General features: G+C 40.3%; 1 protein-coding gene across 2 annotated transcripts; it reads left to right on the top strand.

Moving 5' to 3' along the window:
* The first annotated feature begins 1,217 nt into the window (after nt 1-1,217).
* LOC307047658 (uncharacterized protein) lies at nt 1,218-22,686 on the top strand. 2 transcript variants are annotated; one of them, XM_079694748.1, is made up of 2 exons: nt 1,218-1,311; nt 15,704-22,686. In XM_079694748.1, the coding sequence occupies exon 2, from the start codon at nt 16,933-16,935 to the stop codon at nt 17,872-17,874; it is 942 nt and encodes a 313-aa protein (XP_079550874.1). In that variant the 5' UTR covers nt 1,218-1,311; nt 15,704-16,932; the 3' UTR covers nt 17,875-22,686. The 2 variants fall into 2 exon arrangements, 1 of the variants encoding a protein (XP_079550874.1); XR_013810518.1 differs by lacking the exon at nt 1,218-1,311 and having other exon boundaries at nt 15,190-18,909; nt 19,432-22,686.
* Nucleotides 22,687-23,584: the final 898 nt, after the last annotated feature.

The following is a 23,584-nucleotide window of genomic DNA, read 5'->3' as shown; positions in this document are numbered from 1 at the left end:
TAATGCTACTTTCCAAGGCAATGACAAACTTGGATATCTAATGCAAGAAAGATAACTTTGAAATGAATGTGCTTTATTCTGGTAATATCAGTAACAGGGTTGAGTGGGTCAGAGTGCCACACTCTTTTAAGAACGAAAAGATTGTAAAAATATGAAAAATAAAAGAGAGGACTTAGTTTTGGTTGACCCATGGCACTAGCACATGGCTTGCTGATGTCACTTCCACTGTGTCATCTGACTTACAGTTTTTTCACTTCCTGTGCCAATCTAAAAAGGTTTGGGTAACAGGGTTGAACGCATGTTGAGGGACACACACCTTCTGTGCAAAATTACTGTTATTTAAAATATGTTTATGATTTAACAAATAGATTTGACCATTACAAGAGACATATATCAATAGAATAATACCAAAAAAAGTAAATAAAATCCCTATTTTAAATGTTATATTTGACATGCAAGTTGGTCACCAAGAAGCGGGGACAAGAGAAAAATGCCATTTTAGGGGGTGTTCGAGAGCTATTTGATAATTTAAATAATATTTTGAAACCACTTTTTCTACAATTTTATACACATTTTGTCTCAAGACAAGTATGTTTAACACAAAAAGTGCATGTTTTAGCATTTTGGGCATGGATTATTAGATTTTTTATATGGGGACATGAAATGTCCTCCAATTCTGGAATGACCCATAGATGTTTTTTATTTTAAAGAAAATTCAGATTGAACATGGTAAAAAACTGTAAATTATAGTAAAAATATTTGTTGTAATTATAGTGAAAACTAACCTTGGATGATGGGTTAGTAGACTAAAAGCTTTAGGAATCCAAAGTACAACATATAATAAGTACCCTGTATCAAGATTGATGCAAAACAAGTGATATTTGACCTTTTTAGACAGATTTAGCAAAAAAAAAACTCTTCTGGGCCATTTGGGTGGATTTTTCATATCTCTGGCTCCCCCTGCTGGATTTTGACATGTGACATCTCTTTCTAACCGTCAGAGCCAATGAAATCGAGGGGAACTCCCACATAGTCCTTATTTGGTCATGTGTGTGTGTTAGGCTGCTGCATTGCCAAGACCGGAAGCAGCAGCCACTCTGGTGGCTACCATTAGCAGCTAAATTTGCTCTGCAATTTTTACATAAAAATTGAATTATGGATTATAAATAATTCAAATTATTGCCCAGAAACTTTATCAACCTATGGATTAACCGATTCAGCCGCGTTTTTTCTCGTTTTAATGCCATTGAACACGTCTTTTGATCAGATTAACAGCTACGGTGAGACGATCTCCCTCGAAGCTACGTAAAGGTACGTGTTGTGATGTCTGTCTTTGCTTCCCTTGTCGCAAATTCGGATCACTCCGTGATGATACTATATACCTAAATAATCTGTGGAACCTCAGCTTTAATCGGATATCTTGTATGTGCAGCTACGATAAGTAATAAGGGTACTTTTATCTTGAGTTCTGAGCCAATATCCGTTAGCATTTTTCGCTAAGGGGTCATTTAGATGCTTCTTATGAGACTTGTGTTTTGTTTTGGTAAAAATTGTTTATATCGTCAGTTAGCTGAGATTATTCCCGTTAATCTGGTATAACATATTAATAGGTCCTTAAATATTAAGATCCCCTGAGACACAGTGTCCTGAAAAAAAAAACAGGGTCTCCGCCGGCAGGGACCTTCGGGCTTAACAGGTTAATTATAAGAATATATTTAATCTAAATGATGCCATATAAACATTATGCTAAATGCACGATGTCTTTTATACATAAATATGTGTCCCCGGTTTGCCAGGGAACTCACAAAGTGTTAGAAAATAAAACCCTCTTCTCTTCTCTCCTCCGTGCTCACATCTCTAAAAACGGGGGTACGGAGTTGATCAGATTTGCATCCGATATGACGTATTCTCGGAAATGTGGGCTGGTTTTCGCCCACGGCCCTATCAGAAACGTTGCTATCAGAAACAATGCCCGACTTGTTTTGGACATAATATGATCTGAGTTGACATTAGCAAGCATTGCTAACACTCTGACACAGCTGTACTGGAGAGAGTACATGTGTACAAAAGCAGGAAATATAAAAAGGAGCTCACCTTGTAGTCAACCCTCAAGAAAATAAGCATTTGAGCTCCATACTGTTTCAGAAATAATCCTTGAAGTGGTTTGGAACATGATATGGCGTTTAATCACAGCAGCATTTAGCTGTATCCAATCCAATCCATTTTATTTCTATAGCACAGTTGAACAAAGTGCTACATCTACATCAACAACTGTAGCATAAATACATGAAAAATAGACAGGACATGAAACAAATATAAAACACGAGACAATGAAACCAGATCAAAAGCCACAGGCTGAAAAACTCTCCTACATGACGTAAAAACAATACAAAACACTATTAAGATAAAAAACAAATTTAAAAGCACAAGTGTCATACCTGGTCTGTAAATTCAAGGGAAAAGAAGTGGGTTTTTAAGCGAGATTTAAAACAGGAGCAAGTCTAACCTGGAGGGGCAATTCGTTCCATAATTTTGGCGCTGCAACAGCAAAGGCTCTGTCTCCTCGCTGCTTTAACCTTGATTTAGAAGGAATCTGTCAGCAGACCTCAGTGACCGTGTGTGTGTATGGTTTTAAAAGATCTGCCAGGTACGGTGGGGCTAAACCGTTTAGGGCTTTGTATGCAAACAATGACATTTTAAATTGTATTCTAAAATTGACTGGTAGCCAATGTAAAGAGGCGAGTACAGGCGTAATATGTTCACGTCTACCAGTCCTTGTAAGGAGGGCAGACAGCAGAGCAGTGGGAGCCGGTTGGTCAATCCGACCCGTATTGTGCATGCGCAGATCTAAGATCCAGTAGAAATTATAACAAAGTAAAAGTCTGCTGCTTATTGTTCTACTAGGCCAAAATAGAGTCAAAGAGTATATGAGAGTGAGAGTGTGTTAACCTGTTAAACCCCGAGCCTGTTTTTCAGGTCTCAGGCTCGAAAATGACATTCCCAGAACAAATGACCATATCTTCCCTTCTAAAAGGGTTAAATTAATAATATTTTTTGTCAAAGCAAGGTTACACCTGTGAGTTGGATGTAGAAGTGTCAGAATCAATATAAATGTTTTTATTTTAAAGTAAATCAGATTGAACACAGTAAAAAAATGTAAATGATTGTGTCCGTCCAAAATAATAAATTACTTATAGTGAAAACCACCCTTGAATGATGGAATGGTCCAAACTACAACATATAAGTACCCTGTATCAACATTGATGCAAAACAAGTGAAATTTGACCTTTTTTAGAGAGATTTAGCAACAAAGAAAACACTTCTGGGGTCATTTGGGTGGATTTTCCATATCTCTGGCCCCCCTTGGTCGATTTTGCTGATTGTCATCTCTTTCTAACCATCAGAGCCAATGGAATCGAGGGAACTCCCACATACCCCTTATTTGGTAATGTGTGTGTGTGAGACTGCCGCATAGCCAAGACCGGAAGCTACTCTCCGATTTTTACATACAAATTGAATTATGGATTATAAATTAAAAAAATTATTACTAAGAAACATTATCAACCTATGGATTAACCAATTCAGCCGCGTTTTTTCTCGTTTTAAAGCCATTGAACAAGTCTTTTGATCAGATTGACAGCTACGGTGAGACGATATCCCGTAAAAGCTCCGTAAAGGTGCGTGTTGTGATGTATGTGTTTGTTTCCCCTGTCAAGAGTTCGGATCACTCAGTGACGATATATATACCTAAATAATCTGTGGAACCTCAGCTTTAATCGGATATCTTGTATGTACAGCTACGATAAGTAATAAGGGTATCTTTTATCTTGAGTTCTTTGCCAAAGTGTGTTAGCATTTTTCGCTCAGGGTTCATTTAGATGCTTCTTATGAGACTTGTGTTTTGTTTTGGTAAAAATGGTTTGTATCGTCAGTTAGCTGAGATTATTCCCGCTAATCTGGTATAACACATTAATAGGTTCTTAAATATTAAGATCCCCACAGTGCTGTGAAAAAAAAAGTACCCGCCGGCGGGGACCTTGGGGCTTAACAGGTTAATTAATACATTTGGCAGTTTGGAGTAAGTCTGTAGATTTTTTTGTGTGTGTGTGTTTCATGTATAGGCCTCTCACGATAATTAATTTTGTTGGATACATTTTCCCGGAAATTATTGCGATAAACGATAATATTGTCGGCACCGTTTAGACTGCCAATATTCAAGTACATCCTCTCAAACTGCTAGTCACATCCTCATGTAAATGGCAATTTATCGAGGTCAGAAAAGTAATGATAAGGTCCCGCTACTGACACCATAGCAGTCATTTAGTGCGCATATGCGTAATTAAACCCATGATGTAAAAATCTCACTCCAGCCAGGTACCCAAAGTTGGCAACCCTGCTGTTATGCTGTTATGTTCAGTCATCGTTCTTATGTTGAAAAGGAATACATTTATTATGGGACGTTCTTCTTTCATAGACATTTTCCTTCATACTTTCTTGCCGTGAAATAGGTCTTAAGTTCTATTCAAATGGATCTTAAAAAGGTCTTAAAAAATCATAAATTTGAGTTGGTGAAACCTGCTGGAACACTGCATTCAAAGTGAATGGGAAGTGTAAGAAATGGCTTAATTTTAAATTTAAATTTAATTTAAAGCTGTTTTATTCTGAAAACCAGAAGTTCACACAATAACTTCCTGTTTTGCGAGTAAATATTGTTAGCTTCAATTTAGCATTAGCATGTGGCTAATATTAAGTTTTGTGAAAGTGCCTTTAAGGAGAAATGACACGTGGTGTTGCACACTAAACACACTGTCTTTAACCCTTACTTATTGACGCTGCAATACTATTATTAGGGAATGTTTAAATGACCACAGACATTAGAATATTGTAAAATTAACACCAGAAAAACGACAGGATGTGCCTTGGACCCGCCCCCGTCAACACCGGCCAATAGGAGAAGACTACAGTTGATAACCCTTGAAGCAAGCGAGAAATCGATCTCTCTTCACCCCAGCACACCCCAACAGCTGATCAACGATGGGGAGGCAGCCACCATTTTGCACATTTCATTCGTATCATCGTATCATTTGTTTAATTAAATGCTGTTAACTTTTAAGAAAGTTTCCTCAGCTTTTTTCAGCTAAATCCTGCGCTCAGGGCTAAACTACCCAATAGAAGCGCCTCCGTTGAAGCACGCGACGGAACCGTGTGGACGTTACGTAACAGGGCTGAAACAGAGGGATATGAGGGATGTATAGATCAGGTTGGATCTGCTTGGTATTTTGAGAAAAACACATCATAGCCTATATGTTTTTAGATATTTTTATTTATATGATAATATATGCCTAAAAATAGCATGATCGGAGATGTTTAGAGCAACTGCTCCTGTATCCGTCGTCTTTTTAATAGTAACATTAAACTTCACTTAATGTACATCTTAAGTGATATATATATATATATATATATATATATATATATATATATATACACACAAAACATTTGTATGTTATTTGTATTGGTCGTGTGTACTAGCATAGTTTAAAACATGTGCGTGGAAATCTCAGTTCATTTTTAGGGCTGCAAGATTATGGCCAAAGGTTTGCTGTAAATCATATGGTAAACAATTCATCATCACCACATTCGGTGGGATTATGAGCAATCATAAATCAGCTTTATGCGCACACACATTTAGCATGGTTAAAGAAACGGGCTCCGTGTTACAAGACGTGTCGGGTGGTTCTGCTGAGCCGCAGCAGAGTCCGGTTGGGGCTGCAACTCCTGATCGGAGCAGAGACACACGCTCACTAAGCCGAAAAACTGTATCAGGTCACAGAGATCTGCTATTTAAAAAAAAAAAGATCGACCCTAAAAATAGTCTATGTTAAGAACGAGAAAAGTTTTAACATACTGTATATGTATAGAAGGATTTCAAGATAGCGCCTGTGTCGGCATGCCGCTCCCTCAGCTCTCTGTCTTTAGCAGTGGCGCCACCAACCTAACCTAACCTGACTTGCAAAATGATCTTTTAAATTGACAAACCTATGTGTAATTCGTGGCACAATTCAAATGGGATCGAAAGATAATCTTTCTCTCTCCATTGACTTCAATGCATTACTTTTCCGAAATAAGGTCCCATGGAGCTCAGCCGGAAGGGGACGCCCATCTACTTCCGGTCCATGGGACCTTATTTCGGAAAAATAATGCATTGAAGTCAATGGAGAGAGAAAGATTATCTTTCGATCCTGTTTGAATTGTCAAAAAAGTCACAGTTTGTCGTAAAACTGTTGAAATATAAGACTATGAATCATTTTGTTGACAAGACAGTAGTGAGGGCCATCTTGGTGACGTGTGTTGTTCTGCTAGACTGGAGATGTAGTTCATTCAGCGTTTCACACAAACAAATGTATTACTTCACAGTTTTACGACACATTTTTATTTTTTTGACTTGCAAAATTATCTTTTAAATTGACAAACATCATATGTGTAATTCGTGGCACAATTCCAACGGGATCGAAAGATAATCTTTCTCTCGCCATTGAATTCAATACATAATTTTTCCGAAATAAGGTCCCATGGAGGTCCACCGGAAGGGGAGGGACTTCGCCACTCTATATATTTCGCCTCCCAAGACTTTACATATTTCCTCTTTGCTTTTCGTTCGGGTTCATTTTGTGCTTTATCAGTTGAATCACTTCGAACATTCGTTTGAGATGTTGATGGGTTGGCCGAACTTTTTACCCCACAGTCAAACAACTTAATTTGCTTCGCCACCTTTTGTAAAACAAACACACAGCGCACCACGCACACGAGTAAATGTGCATTGCTTTCTGGCTCCGTAATCACACCAATGCACGTGCAACTTAAGTATCAGGTTCCGACTGGTCACAACATGAATTAAATATCACTCTTAATACAACAAATAATTAACATTTATCTATTTTGGGGAACACATTTAGCTGTTTGCTGTCCTTATTTCTTCATGTTAAAAAGTGGTTGCCACTGATGGCAACCAAAGGCCAAGAAGGGGTTGACATTTTTTCTGAATGGTTGCCAATGGCAACCTGGCAACCGTTACTGTCGAGCCCTGAAGTAAAATGTTAACTATCCATATTATATTCACTTCAGATTAATAGTATCAGAAAATGTAAATATATACTTTGGTAAAAACCAAAGTATATCAGTAGGTAATTCTCTTTGCCATTGTTTTTCATCTAGTCTATACTTTTACAACAATTAAATTCTTGGTTTTGGTGGGCCACCCCAAGATTTTCAGTGGCCCCATTTGGCAACCCCTATGAAACATTTCTGGAGGAGCCACTGGCCTTTAGCTATCCTACTTTTGTTCTATGTATGTCAAAATGTCTCTGCTCTGCTCGTCTATGATCGCCAAGCCCTCCTCCACCTCAGACACTCACTGGAGTTTATACTTCTGCCCAAACCTACATCTGGCAACCGTAAATCGAGTTCCCCCCCATCTACTGTCGGATATTCCCACCTACCTGTGCCGGTTGCCCCGCATCCTGCCACACCAAAAGCGCTTTAGACGATGGGGAAAGTGTGGTGGTGCGCTTGTCCATCAAAAAGCACACCTGACGGCTTCTTCTGGGAATTATCCACGCATCAGATGTCATGGCCCTCCCGCTACACGCCATCTGAGGGTTCGTGGATTCGCCCTGTCTCTCCGGAGTTGCGGCCTCTGCTTGACCCGCTGGCAGCTCCTCCTGCCCGACTGACTGCTACCGGACCATGCTGCGATCAACACGCACATTTTCGTCAGCTGAGACGCACTACACCTTCGGCCAGCCTGGAGAGAAAACTTTGCATGGCCTTGCTAAACGCTAGGTCCGGGGTTTCCCAAAGTGTGAGGCGCGCCTCCCCTGGGAGGCGCCTGAGAGCTTCAAGGGAGCCAGAAAAAAATTAAGAGAAACAGTGAAATCTAGCTAGTTAACTTCAGCTAAATGTATGCGAGCAGCAAAATATGGATAGATTTTTAGTGAAATTACCTAAAGTGAGAGAGGAGACATCGTCTGTCAGAAAACGGAGGAAGTATGACAATGATTATTTGAAGCTAGGATTTTCATGGACCGGTCCTGATGACACTCCACTGCCACAGTGTGTTATCTGCAACGAGGTGCTAGCTAATGACAATATGAGACCATGTAAACTCTGGCGTCATATTGAGACGAAACACCCATGTTTGGTGACCAAGCCACAGGAGTTTTTGACCGGAAGCTCAAGGAATTGCAGTCACAGAAAAATGTAATTGACACATTTAGCACTGTGAATACAAAGGCACCCGAAGCATTATACCGAGTGGCGTTACGGATAGCTAAGGCAGGTAAACCTCACAGCATTGGTGAAACGTTACTCCTCCCTGTTGCTAAAGACATCTCCGTCTCAACTATTTCTCTCCGAGTGCAACGTATGAGGAAGCTGCCATCCTTAACCTCAACATGTTTAAATCATAAAGATAAAGAGGTTTAAAAAAGCTCTATTGTTTAATATTTTAAGGAGGTGACTAGGCCTTTCACGATAATTAATTGTATTGGACGATACATTTTTCTGGAAATTATTGCGATAAACGATAATATTGTCGGCGCCGTTTTAAGACCATTTTAGACATAATGATAATATATAATAATAATTCAAGTACATCCTTTCAAACATAACTTTTTATTGAACATTCAACATTGCAAATGAAATGTGAAATAATATTAAAATATATAAATTATATATAATAAATAAAACAAATTAATTAAATTATAATAAATTAATTAAATCACACACAACCAAAACAATAAATTAAATAGAGTCAGGCTGGAAAACAGAGCTCTCTCTCTCTCTCTCTCTCTCTCTCTCTCTCTCTCTCTCTCTATATATATATATATATATATATATATATATATATATATATATATAAATAAATAAATAAATAAATATGAGCACACATTATCTCACAAGCAAAAAAAATCTCCTTAAAACAAGTCAAGTGTACAGTTCACTGTCAAAGACCCAGATTCCTCAACAGGCCATATCCAAATCTGTTTTTCTAAGTTTTCGAGCAAGGAACACCAACATGTTTGCATTGTCGGGCGGGGGCTCTCCATCTCCAGCTGCCGTGTTTGCTCCCAGCTGGGAAAACGGAATGGGGTGGTTGTGTTTTAGGTGGTTTAAAATGCGTGGTATTGCCTGCTTTTGTCGCTACCTTTTTTAAACCAATGCGACACACCGCCCGGCTCATTCAAGTCCGTAGGTTCGCCTCGTTGATTTGGTTTGAATCCAAAATACTGCCACACCGGAGAATCGAGATGTGTAGTTAGGTTTTGTAACCAATTCCATTTCACTTTAAATTCCCCGCGAGTAAGTCACACGTTGTCTCCCGCTTGTCGCTCTATTATTAATTTGGCTGCGACGCTGCTGCAAGTGCACGCGGAGTGTCCTGACCTGGCTGTGTGTCAGCCCCGCCCCTCACAGCGCGCCTGGCAGCCACAGCGCTCCAGGCTAAAATTCTGGTCACATCTTTATGTAAACGGCAATTTATCGAGCTCAGAAAAGTTATCGAGTCCATTTTTATTTATCGTACGATAAGTCAATTTATCGATTATCGCGACAGGCCTAGAGGTGACGCTCAGCCAATCAAAAAAGAGAAAGGTAGCGAAAACAGAGCATTTTATGACATTTTCTCTTACTGGACCTCTTTGAAATACAATTGAATACCCCTGCATTATAGCAACAACAACAATAATGATAGGGAGGGGGGGGCACAGCTGTGATTATGTTCTCTGAGGGGAGGCTCACCTTCCCACACTTTGGGAACCCCTTCGCTAGGTCAATAGCAAACAAGACGTTCCTGTTAAATGACTTCTTCACCGTGATCTGGATTTGATGTTCCTGACGGAGACCTGGGTCCAAGCTGGCGAGTATACACCGTTTTCTGAACTTCTTCCTCCCGACTGTACTTTCTTCAGCTCCCCCAATGCCTCCGGCCGTGGTGGGGGCATAGCATCAATGTTTAGAGCTATAGTCTCCAATGCAGATTGCTTTACCCTGTAACTAGCTATGCTAGCTTTGAGTTGCAGCTTTTTGAACTGAACCCGGCCTCGCCTATGCTCTGCGCAGTCGTGTATCGTCCGCCAAAGTGCAATAAGGATTTCATCACTGACTTTTCTGACTTTCTGTCCGGGATCATGGTGAAATATGATCGTGTTTTGATTTGCGGAGACTTTAATGTCCATGTGTGCTGCGAGTCCAAACCTCTGTTTAGGGACTTTTTAAATCTCCTCGATTCTTTCGGTCTCATTCAGTCCGTGGCTGGCCCAACACACGATAAAGGACACACCTTAGATTTACTATTATCGTTTGGACTGTCTGTCTCTGTGGATGAAATCTGTGCAGCAACGCGTATCTCAGACCATTTACCGGTTCTGTTTACAACCTCGATCCCTTCCGCAGGAGTCGAATCTCGTGCCCCTGCGCGTTGCCTGCGTTCAATTAACTCCTTGACTGCCTCACAGTTTTCAGATGTTTTTAATACTTCTCCGATCCGTAAATTAGAGGTGAACTGTGCTCTTAGTGCGGATGATCTTATCTCCATGTTTGATTCGACATGTACACTAATACTGGACTCCGTTGCTCCTTTTACGCTTAGACGCACCAAAGTTCTCTCAGAACCATGGCTCAATGACAGTACTCGCGCTCCTAGAAGCACCTGCAGGCGTGTAGAGAGAAGAGGGAAAAAGGATAAACTCCATGTCTCCTTAGAAATCCTTTGTGCTTGTCTTTCCGACCAACGCACGGCAGTCAAAGCAGAGCATATTTCTCTGTTAATCTCCAAAAACAGCCGTAAACCTCAGGTTCTTTTTAATGCCTCAACTGGATCATTAATCCCTGTGATGCTTCTCCAATTGTGCCATCGACTACTCTCTGTGATAAGTTTCTTACATTTTTTTATCGAAAAAGTATCTGCTCTTAGGCTGGCCCACACTAGTGCTACCCCAGACCCTGCTCCTTTTCTGTGCCCTGCTGTCCTCGACCACTTTGAGCCTGTTTCCCTCTCTTCTCTCTCGGATGTAGTCAAGCACCTGCGGCCGACAAACTGCACCTCAGACAGCATTCCTTCTCGCCTTCTCAGAGATGTTTTCGAATCAGTTGGAGCAAGTGTTTTATTGCTTGTAAACACCTCTCTTAGCTCATGATGTGTCCCAGCTGCCTTCAAACGTGCCGTGGTGCAGCCACTGCTAAAAAAAATAAGACTATTGGCCAAGACCAAGTCGTTTTTATCTTTTAAAGACCTAGAAAGGGTTATTAACGCCTTTGTTACCTCGAGACTGGATTACTGCAACGCTCTGTATGTGGGTATGGACCAGGCCTCAATTAGAGGCATTGCAGCTAGTGCAGAACGCTGCAGCAAGTTTTCTCAGTGGCCATAAAAAGCGTGACCACATCACCCCAATTCTGGCCTCATTACACTGGCTTCCAGTTCGGTTCATAATTGATTTTAAACTCCTTTTATTTGTTTTCAAAGCCCTAAATGGGCAGGCTCCGGTTTATATAGCCAAACTCCTCCATCGCTACACCCCAGCCAGAGCCGTAAGGTCGGCTGACCAGCTGCTGGTGGTAGTGTTCAAGACCAGGCTCAAAACCAGAGGGCACCGAGCATTCGCAGCAGCTGGCCCTAGGCTCTGGAACACTCTGCCCCTCCATGTGAGGTCGGCCCAGACCCTAGGGGTTTTTAAATCGACACTCAAAACTCACTTCTTCTCTCTGGCCTTCTAGCCTTTTCTTATCAAGCTCCACTTTTGTGGAATCAGCTTCCAGTTTGTGTTCTGGCGGCCGACTGCCTATCCGTTTTAAGAGTACGCTTACGACCTTCCCTTTTGATAAAGGTTATAGTTGATAAAATAATCTAATAAGAGTGCATTGACGTAGACACGCTGTGCCTCTTCACCCACATTTTGGTTCTTGCTCTTTCACTTAAATCCTAACGACTTGGACCTTATATTTAAAACTAAGGTTATTACTACTTCTCATTCTTCTAAATATTTTCTCTCTCTACTTCTCATACTCATGTGATCTATTTTTTCTATTTTCTCTTTATCCAAAACCTTTTCCCTCTCTGACCTCTCAAGGTTTTATTAGAGGGTAACAGGTTGCAGAGAGGCTTATTCCAGCCGGGGAGTGTTATGACCGTATTCACAGTTTACCTCCTTACCTCTCACCAATTCCAATTAAGGCTCTAGTGGGGACCTTGTTCCCTGCGTGTGCCTCTTCACCTCTGTTTCTCACTCTCTTACTTGCTACCCTTTCCCCTCAACCTATCCCAACGGAGTGCTGGTTCTTCCTTCTGTCTGTCTGTGTCTGTGTATTCTCATGTTCCGATTAACCCAGCCTCCCCCACATTTTCTTGTTTTGTGTCTATATCTACGCCGGGATCCGGAGTCGAGGCTGATCATGTTTGCTGTGGTCCTGTGCCCTGGATCCCCTATCCTGAGTTCTGGATTAAGTCGTGGACTTCGGGCCTGTCTCTGCGGTCCTGCCTGGGTCTCGTCATGTTGCTTCCCTGATGGCTCCCACTGGACTGTTTTTGACATCTTCGTGGATTCATCTTCTTATTATAGACACATGCATTTCCTAACATTTGGTCTACCTACGCTGTAAAATGTATTATCTCTTCGATTTACACACGGCATCTATTGCACGTCTGTACTTATTTACAAGTTTTTGACTCTTGTCTTTTCTCTCTCTTATCTTTAGGAAAAGTATGGAAAATCAGCTTTTTATTGAACTTCAAAATTACGCTAAACTGCAATAATCTGTACCCCATCACATTTTAAGCGTACATTATACTGTGCTTACAATACAATAAACATGTGTTACATTACATTTATAATGACATTCATAAAAGGCAAACAGACACTGTCACTTTTTGTTGTTGACAGCAGCTTGGAGATAATGATGATGAATCAAATGCATTTTGTATGCAAATGTCTGCAACCCTTAGATAAATTATGAAAATCTGCTTCTTTCATCCTCTTTTCATGCCGTCTCTAATCTTGATCAGCCACTGTCACGTCTTCTCCTTTGCTATTTGAATACAGGAATCCTGACAGTCATTTTGCAGCAGGTAAGTTAACACAAAGTGCTGATGTGTAATTATTTAGCTTAATATGGTATTTGTCATACAGCCTATTGTCTGGGCTGTCAACTCATTTTAGTTCATCTGCAAAAAAGTACCCTTTTTGTGTGAAAACATTGCAGTACGTTAATAACAACACCTCCAAATGTTTCACTTTATTTTGGTGCATACCTTTCAAATACATTCTGGAAACATTCAGTAGCTATGAGCAATCCATTGACAAAACAGATGGTGAACAGTCTGCAGCAACTAAAAACAGACCTGTTCCCTCAAACCTGCCAACGGTTAATTTATCTTCTCTGTTGTCAGTTGTCCTTGCAAGTTCTCAAATAGTCTAATAATAGGGCCTAATACAACTTTCCATGAGCATTGAAATGTCCTGTATAAACTAGGGATGCACTGAATATTCGGCCACCGAATATTATCGGCCGAAAATGGTTAAAAAGGCCCTTTCGGCTTTTGGCCGAAGAAATATTGCCGAATGTCAGAGAACAGGGTTACGTTGATCATACTCCGCATATTTGTCCGGGTGTTTTGATTTCAAGTGGTGGAGTAATCCCGAAGTGGTGAAAGTCTTTGCAGTTACACCCCCTCGAGAAATGTTAGCTGAACACGTTTTACAAATCGCAATCCGCGCCTCTTTCTCTGATATTTTGAAATATCTCCAAGCAGCAGACATGTTGGCTCTGAGCCAGCCGCGAGCATGGTCGTGCGCCGTGCTTGTTGTCGCCGCGTTTTGATTACATCATCACAACAACACGTTAGGTTACCAAACTTATAGGTGCATTTGTTGTTGTTGTTGAAGGCCTGGCTGTTACAGTCTTTATTTACACTAGTTTGTTGTAGGCCTACTGGCCTAGATGTTTATGCAGTTTTAAAGCACCTTGGCTTTGTTCTCAATGCACTTTGTTGTAGTTATCCTACAGAGAAAAGAAAATGCACTTGACTTGGAATTAATGTACTGTATGCATTCAAAAGTGCTGAATAAATGTTTTATGGACCCATAATAGTGATTATTATTTAAGTTTTGCCATAATCATGTCTTTTTCCATAATCAGGCAGCTGAACAACATTGGTAAAAAATGTATACATTATATATATATATATTTCTATTAATCATTTTCGGCCTTTCGGCATTCGGTTTTCGGCCAACTGTTTCATATTTTCCGTATCGGTTTCGGCCAAGAATTTCCCATTCGGTGCACCCCTAGTATAAAAATTGCTTGGATTTTCCTCTGTGAATTCATAGGAACTGATATGACTTTAAAAGCCAGTCAATGTTGTTCTTTTTATAATATGCAGGTTAAGTAAATTAGCTTATCCAGGTAATGGTCTACCACTCTTAGGACAACATGGCCCCTGGTTGACAAATAGGAATAGCAGGTTGTTTAATTGAACATAGTCGACAAATAGGAATAGCAGGTTTTTTCATTGAACATTGGAATTAATTACTTCTCTGCACTTTTAACACTTTGCCAACCCAAGCGGTTTATATGTTGGATTTCCAACATGGGTCCTCCACTGCAGCTTACTGATCCTTCAAAGTTTATTAAGTAAGTAGCATAAACACTGTTAATATGCATCTTTTTCACAGCTCCCTGTGCTAAAAATATCTAATTTATGTATGTGACGGTGGCTCTACGCCAGTACAGTCCATCTCGGAAACGATGTGTCACATTCCCTTTAATATGGCTTATTAGTTTGGGTTCACTGGATGGTGTATCCTTCATTTAAATTTGTAAACAAGCGGTTTACTAGCAATGTTTACATGGTGAGACAATTCAGTTTTTGACCTGGTCACTCAAGTGAAGCGGGGGTTTCTGTCAACACTTGTAAATGTCACAGCTGATTACCGTTCCAATTTAAAATCTGGTTTTACTCCAGAGTAAGTGCTATTCTGTTAATTGCTTTATTTATGGTAAAGGCTTAAGGTAAACATGTAATCCGGATTACGATTAGAATACACTGAGTCCCATTTGGACAATAGGCAGGTAGAGCCTTATCCCTGCCTTAGAAATTGATATTTTAAAAGCAATATTTAAGGATATATTTCGTTTTATTATCAAGGAAATGTCTTTTTTGTATTATGCAAATTAAAATGTAGGTTTTACAGTTCAGACTAATCATTACAAATACAACAGTACAAGACTCACCTTGGCCATCTCTGGATGTCAGATCTGGCTCTGCTCTTTTATTTCCTGACATGTTATGATCATTTATATCCCCCCAGCCTCAAAATGATGTGTCACACACTTCATTACCATGCAGACAAATGTCTTCTGATTCTATTGTGATTCTCTTCAATGGCAAAACTATTCGTTTTTGTTGTTGTGAAGTGGCCCTACACCGTGCCGTGAGTCACAGTTCTTGACTTGGATCCTCCTGGAAATGTGTGCAGATGACGCTGCGTGATATCCCCATGGTGGATTAGCGTTTGCTCGCGTCTTGGAGTGAAGCGGACCACATCAAGGACCAAAAGGCAGCATTAAGATAAGGCTCTGTCTGCATGTGATAAATGGAGCATTCAGAGTGTATTTCTTTGTTCTTTATTTCCCTTGTTCCACCTGCCAGAATCAAGCAAAATCTTCCTGAGAATGTCTTCCAGTCAAGCGTTTGAAAAGGTAAGTGTTGCTGGACCTATCCGGGCTGTCATGCAGTTTCTTTTCTGTTCAGAAGACATATCAAAACAATGTGGCTTTTCAAAATGCTACCAATTTGACTGGTGCTGTCTTCCTGAACATGTGTACTGCTGTCTGCTTATTTTTATCTGGTTATTTATAGGCAATTCGGGGTGGTCCTGTGGAACAGACAGTGCTATCAGATAAAACTATAACAATAGGGAAACAGAAATGTGGTAAAGTAACCCAAAGCGCTCTTACTTTATTCTGTGACTCAGACCTTTTCCAAAAGTAATTTAGCTTTTTTTGTAGACAAAAAAAAAAACAGCCTAGCTCAAAAACAAACAATCAATGAAATGCCTGTAGTGAAACACATTCCAGGACTGCGGGAGTCTGGCTGCTCCTGAAATATGAACTCCGGAAAAAGATGACAAATGGTGTTTGCGTTAGCCTAACAGCATAATTGCCTAAGTCATTTTTTGGCCAAATTGTGATATCTGCCTAACTTTACTCTCCTACCACTGCTGCATCACCCTGCCTTATTGCCTATGTCCTCAGCCTATCAGAACGCATTTTAGAGTCCAAAATCACTATCTGCCTAAGTCATCTCTTTGACTTTGGCATTTTTGACGCTACATACAAAGATGGCGGACCGCATGAGACAGAGGGCTCTGCTGACCACAAGTGAAGCATTAGCTCTTCTTTTTGATTCATCTGGTGAGCTAGTTCATATTTCTTCAACTTTCTAGACACTAAATGTACTTTCAGTCAATGAAAGGGATTAGGAACTGTTAATCACATTTCTGCGACAAGGTATGATGAAGTAGCAACACTCAGCAACTTTATTTTCTTCTGCTTCAGGGTCAGGAAATGAACTTGATACACATTTAGAAAAGGACTCAGAGAAGGATTTAGATGACAGTAGATGTGAGAAAGAAGGAAATGACAGACAGCGGACAACGGATTGAAGAATAAACAGCCGATGAAGCCTCCAGAGCTGATTCTGATCCTGATTCATGGTCAGAAAGTGAACACGCTGACTCTGTCTTGGATGAAAACTATAGACCTAAGACAGATGACCGCCCAGATGATGATAGTGATGCAGACACGGCTCAACATAGTGAAGAAGAGGCTGTACTTGAAGCTCCCGCTGTTAAACGTCATAAGCGTCCAAGGTCACATATGTGGAAGCGACAGGTGATAAAAGAGAAGCGCCTTAAGGGGGAGAGTTACAAGAACGCAACGGGACAGGAGAGGCAGCCAAAGACCATGGGCCCACCCTGCACATCACAGCACTGCTTAAGGTCGGAGAAACGAAGTTGTGAACTGCTGAGTGAAGAAGAGAGAACGGATATCTTCAAACATTTCTGGTCCATGCCCTCCTGGGAGACACGCAAGCTGTATATCCAGACTTTAGTGGAAAATGTGCCTATAAAGCAGAGGAAAGGTGGTATTGCATCAAGGAGAAAAACGTCCCTATCATACCACCTGCAACTGGCAGATAGATGTAAACTACCTGTGTGTAAGATTATTTTCTGTTCAACCCTTGGCATTGCCCCCAGAACCATCGGATCATGGTTAACTGTGGACATGAAAACCAAAACTGATCCGCCCAAACCCAAGATCAATAAGACTGGTCCACATATGCCCATATCAGATGCTGACCAGACCTTCCTGAAAGAATGGCTCTCTGGGCTGCCTACTGTTCCATCCCATTACTGCCGTCAGGTTCCCTCCTTTCAGGATAAGAAGTTTGTGGAGCCGGGAACAGTTCTAAGTGACCTTCACAAGGAATACCAGAAAGCTGCTGGTAAAAGTGGAGCACGTGTTGTGAATGAGACATATTTCCGAAAAGTGTTCAGTGAGCAGAAATACTCTGTGTTCGTACCAAAAAAAGACCAGTGTGATGTATGTATCGGCGCCAAGGTTGGAAATATAGATCAGGATACCCTTACTACTCACATGAAATTAAAGGCTCAAGCTGAAAAAGCTAAAGATAAACAGGAATCCAGTGACAAACTCTCAGTGTGGACAATGGACCTTCAGAGCGTTCTTCTGTGTCCCAAGACAAAAGCTAGCAAGATGTATTACAAAACTAAATTACAGATGCACAACTTTACTTGATTCAACCTGGGTAACAAATATGGGTATTGTTACGCCTGGGAGGAGTATGAGGGCTCCCTCAGCAGCGAGGTTTTTGCCCATCTGCAGTGTAAGCACTTTTAGTCAGTCCTAGACGCCAACCAAAACATCGAAAAGGTCATAGTCTGGAGTGATGGCTGCGGCTATCAAAATCGATGTTGTCCCATCACAAATGCGTACCTAGATCTGGCCATGAAGCATAGTGTCACCATAGAACAAAAGTTTCTGGTTGCAGGGCACACACATATGGAGTGCGACTCCATGCATAGCCTCATTGAACGGCGTACCATCAAAGATATTCACACTCCACGTGATTACATTTTCATCTTTGAGATTGCACGTTTGCACCCATCTCCATACAAGGTGACCCAGCTATACCACAGTGACTTCATGAAGTTATCTGGGGCCTGTGTCACCAAAATTCGACCAGGCAGAAAAGTTGGCGTCCCCAGTCCATGACCTTCGGGCTCTCCAGTACTTGGCAGATGGTCGAATCCGCCACAAGTTGGATTTTGAGTCTGACTGGGAGGACCTACCTCAGCGACTCAGCATCCCTGAAGAACCGGTCCACTGGGTCCCACTCTTTCCTGCCCAATTGCCTATTACTCTCAGAAAATACAATGACTGGCAGGCAATGAAACCAGTACTACCAAGAGTGGCCCACCAGTACTACGAGAACCTCCCTCATCAATAGAAAACGAGTTCACACAGCACCTGAGTAGGATTTGGTTAAGGTTAAACCATAGACTTTATATATAAATGGACGTAGGGTCTGTGACGTCACCCATAGGATTCTGCAGAGTTGCCGAGAAGCCCTTAGTAGGCGGAGTCGGCCACTAACGGCTCGACACTGACGTCAGAGTTCAACTCCAGCCTGCTCCAAATAAGGGCAAATAGGCGGAGCCAAGGCGGGACCTGCTGCCACCGAACTGAAAGTTCCAGAGCTAGCTGAAGCTACCAAGCTAAGCTAACATTGCTCCCCACCTGCACACTGCTGTGGCATTTTACGTTTCTAAGGTAAGCGGACATGAAACTATTCAGCAAAACTATAAATAATAATCTAAGTTATTGAGTTTTTAGCATAATACTTCAGAATCTTAAAATCCCTTAACGTTTGTATGCAATTGTGCTAAATTCAACACTGGAATCAAGCAAATATGAATATGTTTGCATGACATTAGTTATTTATATTTTGATATCACTTAACTATACGTTTAATACATTTAAGTCAAGCTAAGGTACATGTGATGGTAGCTAGTTAGTGCTCTTACCTGTGAGGCCTCCTCCAAACAGCAGAATAACCAGACTGTATCATTAAAACTAAGTACCAGTTCTAGATCCTTGACTTTAGACAAACAATTCAAAAGACAACATGTATTTAAAGACCAATCTTTATTTGAATGTGCCTCTTAACCAGATATATTAGTTATACAGCAATAGTATTGACAATCTAAAAAAACTGAGCAACTCAACAGTCAACTTTATGTTTCTTATTGTCTAAAGCATTTATTATTTTCATTTTCCCCCTCTCATATTCAGTTTGGACGGATTGAGATAGCGTGGTGTCCAGAAAGCTGCAGAGACTTCAGGGAGACACCTCCGTGTGATGGTCTGTTTGTTTGGCCCGGAGAGGACTGAGGGTCTTTCCTCTGCGAGGGGGACCAGGCCTGATGGAGGAGCCCATACTGGGCAAAGCTGATACCAACTGCACAGGCCTAGTCTGTCACTTTATTTGACTAAATGTGTTTACTTATACATTTAATAGGTTTACACCTTCTGTCCATATGTGCTTTTTATTTAAAACATGTTTGATTAAGTTTTGGTTCACATTTCAATAAATTGTATTTGTATTTGCACTCCTTTTGTCCATTATTTTTACTGAAGATTGGCCCCATTTATTTGTGACGTTGCAAACTCTGCGGTATAAGGCACAAGTGATGTGAAGCTCATAGAGTGAGGCAAATAGAAATAATCAGCTGATGGAGTGTAGATGTGGAAATAGGTAAATTCGATCAGCTGAATGTTTTTACAATAAAAGTAGTTTCTTAGTGTACTGGTCTTAAAATCTCATAGCATCAGCTTTTAATTTTTCTCTTGGATGTTCTTCTTGACCCTCAGAGAAGGAGAACATGTTGTGTCTTTCAGGCATGTCCTTTCCTAAAAAAAATGACAGGAAACATAAAACATATTATTGCAGAACAAGTGTGTTATTTATGAAAGCGATGTGTTTGTGTGTTTAGGGGGTGTAGATATAATTATTTTGTAATTGTAATGTTGTTTTTTTATTTCAACAGTGAGCTACAAAGAAAATCAGATTATGAATGAACAGTATGAAGTTCATCAACATTGAAATGTATGTTATTATCAAAATAATATTGAACTGTTATCAAAACGTAGTGCAACTGTAGCTTGCTCTGTTGTCTCACTGAAAGAATAACTTTTACCACGTTTTTTACAGACAATATTGAGAGATAAATATTAGCAGCAGTGGCGGTTCTACGGGGTGGCACGGGGTGGCAGCTGCCACCTCAGAAAAATGCCTTGCCACCCCAGCTGCCACCCCATTTGGCAGCTTTGTTTTGAAAGAAAAGTTGTGGCTCATCGGACATTTATGAGAGAAAATCTCTAATGTCCGAGTGCAAGTGAATGCAGCACAAGACGCGAGCCTTGTAACTCCTCCCCCCCCCCTGGCGCGAGCTTGGAAATATGATTGGCGGCGATTTCATTTGAACGGGAGGACAGCGCAAAACGAGAAGCATTTCGGATACAAGTAGACAGAAGGAATGAGGTATTTGCGGTCAGGGTATGGCTGGGGTAGGCTACAGCCATACTAATAAATGGCTTAGCCCCACCATGAAAAATGATGTTAAAGTAAGCAAAATAAAGTCTGCCAACTCGCGCGGAGTAAATTGCACAGACAGCAGTTAGTAAGATTGATTTCAGTAGCCACTTGTCTGGAAATACCGAAGACTAGAAACGGTTTTGAAAACTTTTGTCTCGTAGTGATCGTCTTCTTAATAGAACATCTTTGATAATGTCTTCTGGCCAATCAGAATCACGATAACGGCGTGGTGTTGTTGCAGGAAGTCCCGACGGAGAATACTTTTGCTGTAGTACATCTCGATATACATCGGTACAACTATAAGACCCTACGGTTTGATGATTGATAGGTGTGTGGGCTGTCTTTCATTTTGACACACAGAACAATGGGGGCTATCCACCCTTATCCACAATGTAAAGTAATTCACACAGCCTCTTCCCTCTCCTCTCTGTGAGGAGCAGCAGGTTCAGCTTTCAGAACAAAGTAACAAAAAACTAAAATGACATTCATTTTTTTAAATACGTCGTGTAGTAATATATATTTATTTATTTTTCTTCTTAAGAGAGCACCAGAATGTGTATTTGATGTTAGTATTTAAAAAAATCTCCTGGGGGAGAATCCCCCCAGACCCCCCTTCAAGGGTTGGGTTTTCAACTCTTTGACCTGTGGGGAAATTGCAGGATTGGCTCCAGGTCGCCCTTTTTATTTACTACAAGACAAATGTGCCTTTTTATTTCATACAGTTCAATTTGGATTGAGACAGGGAAACAATCTAAACCTCACGCGTGGCGTTTCACTGTCAAGGGGAGCCTGTATGTTATTACATTGCAAATACTGACTTGAGCCCCACCACTGTATGGGTTAGCCCTACCATAGATTACCCAACACAAATACTCTGGCGCCGCAACTGTTTGCGGTCTACTATGACAAAGAAGAGCCAGTAGGTACGGGTATTCCACTGGATAATAACTGCAGCGATGTATGTTTTAGCTGAATACACAGTTTTTTTTTAACCCTAACTGATGCAGTTAGTCATTTCTTTAATGTTTGTTCTTTCTGATGTAAAGTCAAGGTTGTAACTGTTTGCAATGAAGTTGTGGGGAACTGAACTGTTCCTTTGATTCTTTTGAATTATGATAGTAATTACTGGTCTTTCAAATTTGAAGGAGGGTGAGCAAGCATCTTGAGGAACGTTCATCATTAATAAAAAATATAGTTTATTTAATAATAACACTGAAGATGTGAATCATAACAGTGATTGACAGCTGATAGGAATAATATGATTGTTAATATTATCATATTCATAAAGACACACATTGATGAGACAGTTAATTAATGTATTTATTGCAGCAGTCTGCATATTTGGTACCCCTGCTGGTCTAAGAGTTAAACCAACTCATTCAGTTAAAATTCATTAAATTACGTGTGCCACCTTATATATTTATATTTAAGGCTTTACTGATGTGCCACAATAATCTCACCTAATGTTATTGAGTTAAAATATCAATATTGTGGCTTTCCAAGTTAACATTGATTGATATGACTGCGATTAAATCAGAATATACTTCTGCCAGGGGATGCCACCCCTCAAATTCTCCTGCCACCCTCTTGCCACCCCATGAATATTTGTCTAGATCTGCCCCTGAGTAGCAGTTCTCACTGTGTTAAATATCTTTGCCTTCAATACATTAAATTAGAAAGCTGACAAAATTATATTGCTTGTTAACATCTAAATGTAACTTTTTGCATGGAAAAAACCCTCAACTTCACTGGTGTGTAGGTGATCTAGTATTTAGTATTGTTTAATGGAATGTATATCAGTGTATTAAAGTCAATACTTCATTCATTTAAACCAATATCTTTCTTGATTCTTTGTACAGTATGAAAAATAGAGTCTTTATACCTGTGCTGAAGTTCACTGCTGTGAGGAGTCCAGTTCTGTCTCCCACTCTCTGGTCCAGCCTGTCTGCATCACCTGGACACCTTAAACAAACAGATATATATGTAAAGTACCATGTGTACAAACGATATAACTGATTCTCTTCTGTTGAACATGTTGGATTGTGTATTGTCCGAGTCAGGGTCCTTTTTATTATACTGTAACTTTGGAAGTTGTGTTACCAATGCTTACTGTTTATGTAATGCAATTAATAAAAACAACAAGGTTTGGGTTCGTTCTTCAGATGACTTTGATGTTAACATGTAAGCTCAATAATGAACTCCAGCTCAACCAAGCATATTGTAATATCTATGTAATCATCTTGAAATATGACATTAATAATTGTAATATAGACACATCTTATTGTGAGGTTGATTTCACATACACTACTTCGACATTAGCTTTTCTACATACTTGAGCATAGCCAATTTAAATTAACCTTAGCAATGCATACAGTTCCTACCTACATAATAAAATATCTCTCTAAGATACAAGGATGACCTTATTTTATCAACCTCAAACAGAAGCCGTTTGTTCTACAGTATTATGCCACTTAACGCTTAACACTTGTCTATTTCGTTTTAACCTTTATATATACAGTCTATGATTTTAACTTTTCACTCGCTTACACGCTAACCCAAGCCTTAACATTCATTACGTAGCTGATTAAAATCATTAACACATAAATAAAGCACTCGAATTTCACTTACCACAAAACCACATTCATGCACCGTCTGTTTTAACCGCAGAGCGAGTCACAATAGTCCGATATATAAGCAGTGGCGGCCGGCCCATAGGGGCGCTAGGGGCACCGCCCCCCCTCTTCCCACATGTTTGATTGTCATTAAAAAATTAAAAATAGATTAAAAAATATATTTCTAAAAAAATATTTTTTATTTTTATTTTTAAAGAACAAGGTAAATATTATATAG

The sequence above is a fragment of the Notothenia rossii genome, assembly GCF_949606895.1.
Source record: "Notothenia rossii genome assembly, chromosome: 7".
Taxonomy (NCBI): domain Eukaryota; kingdom Metazoa; phylum Chordata; class Actinopteri; order Perciformes; family Nototheniidae; genus Notothenia; species Notothenia rossii.
Note: the sequence above shows the minus strand (reverse complement) of the source record. Positions and strands in the feature narration are given on the sequence as shown.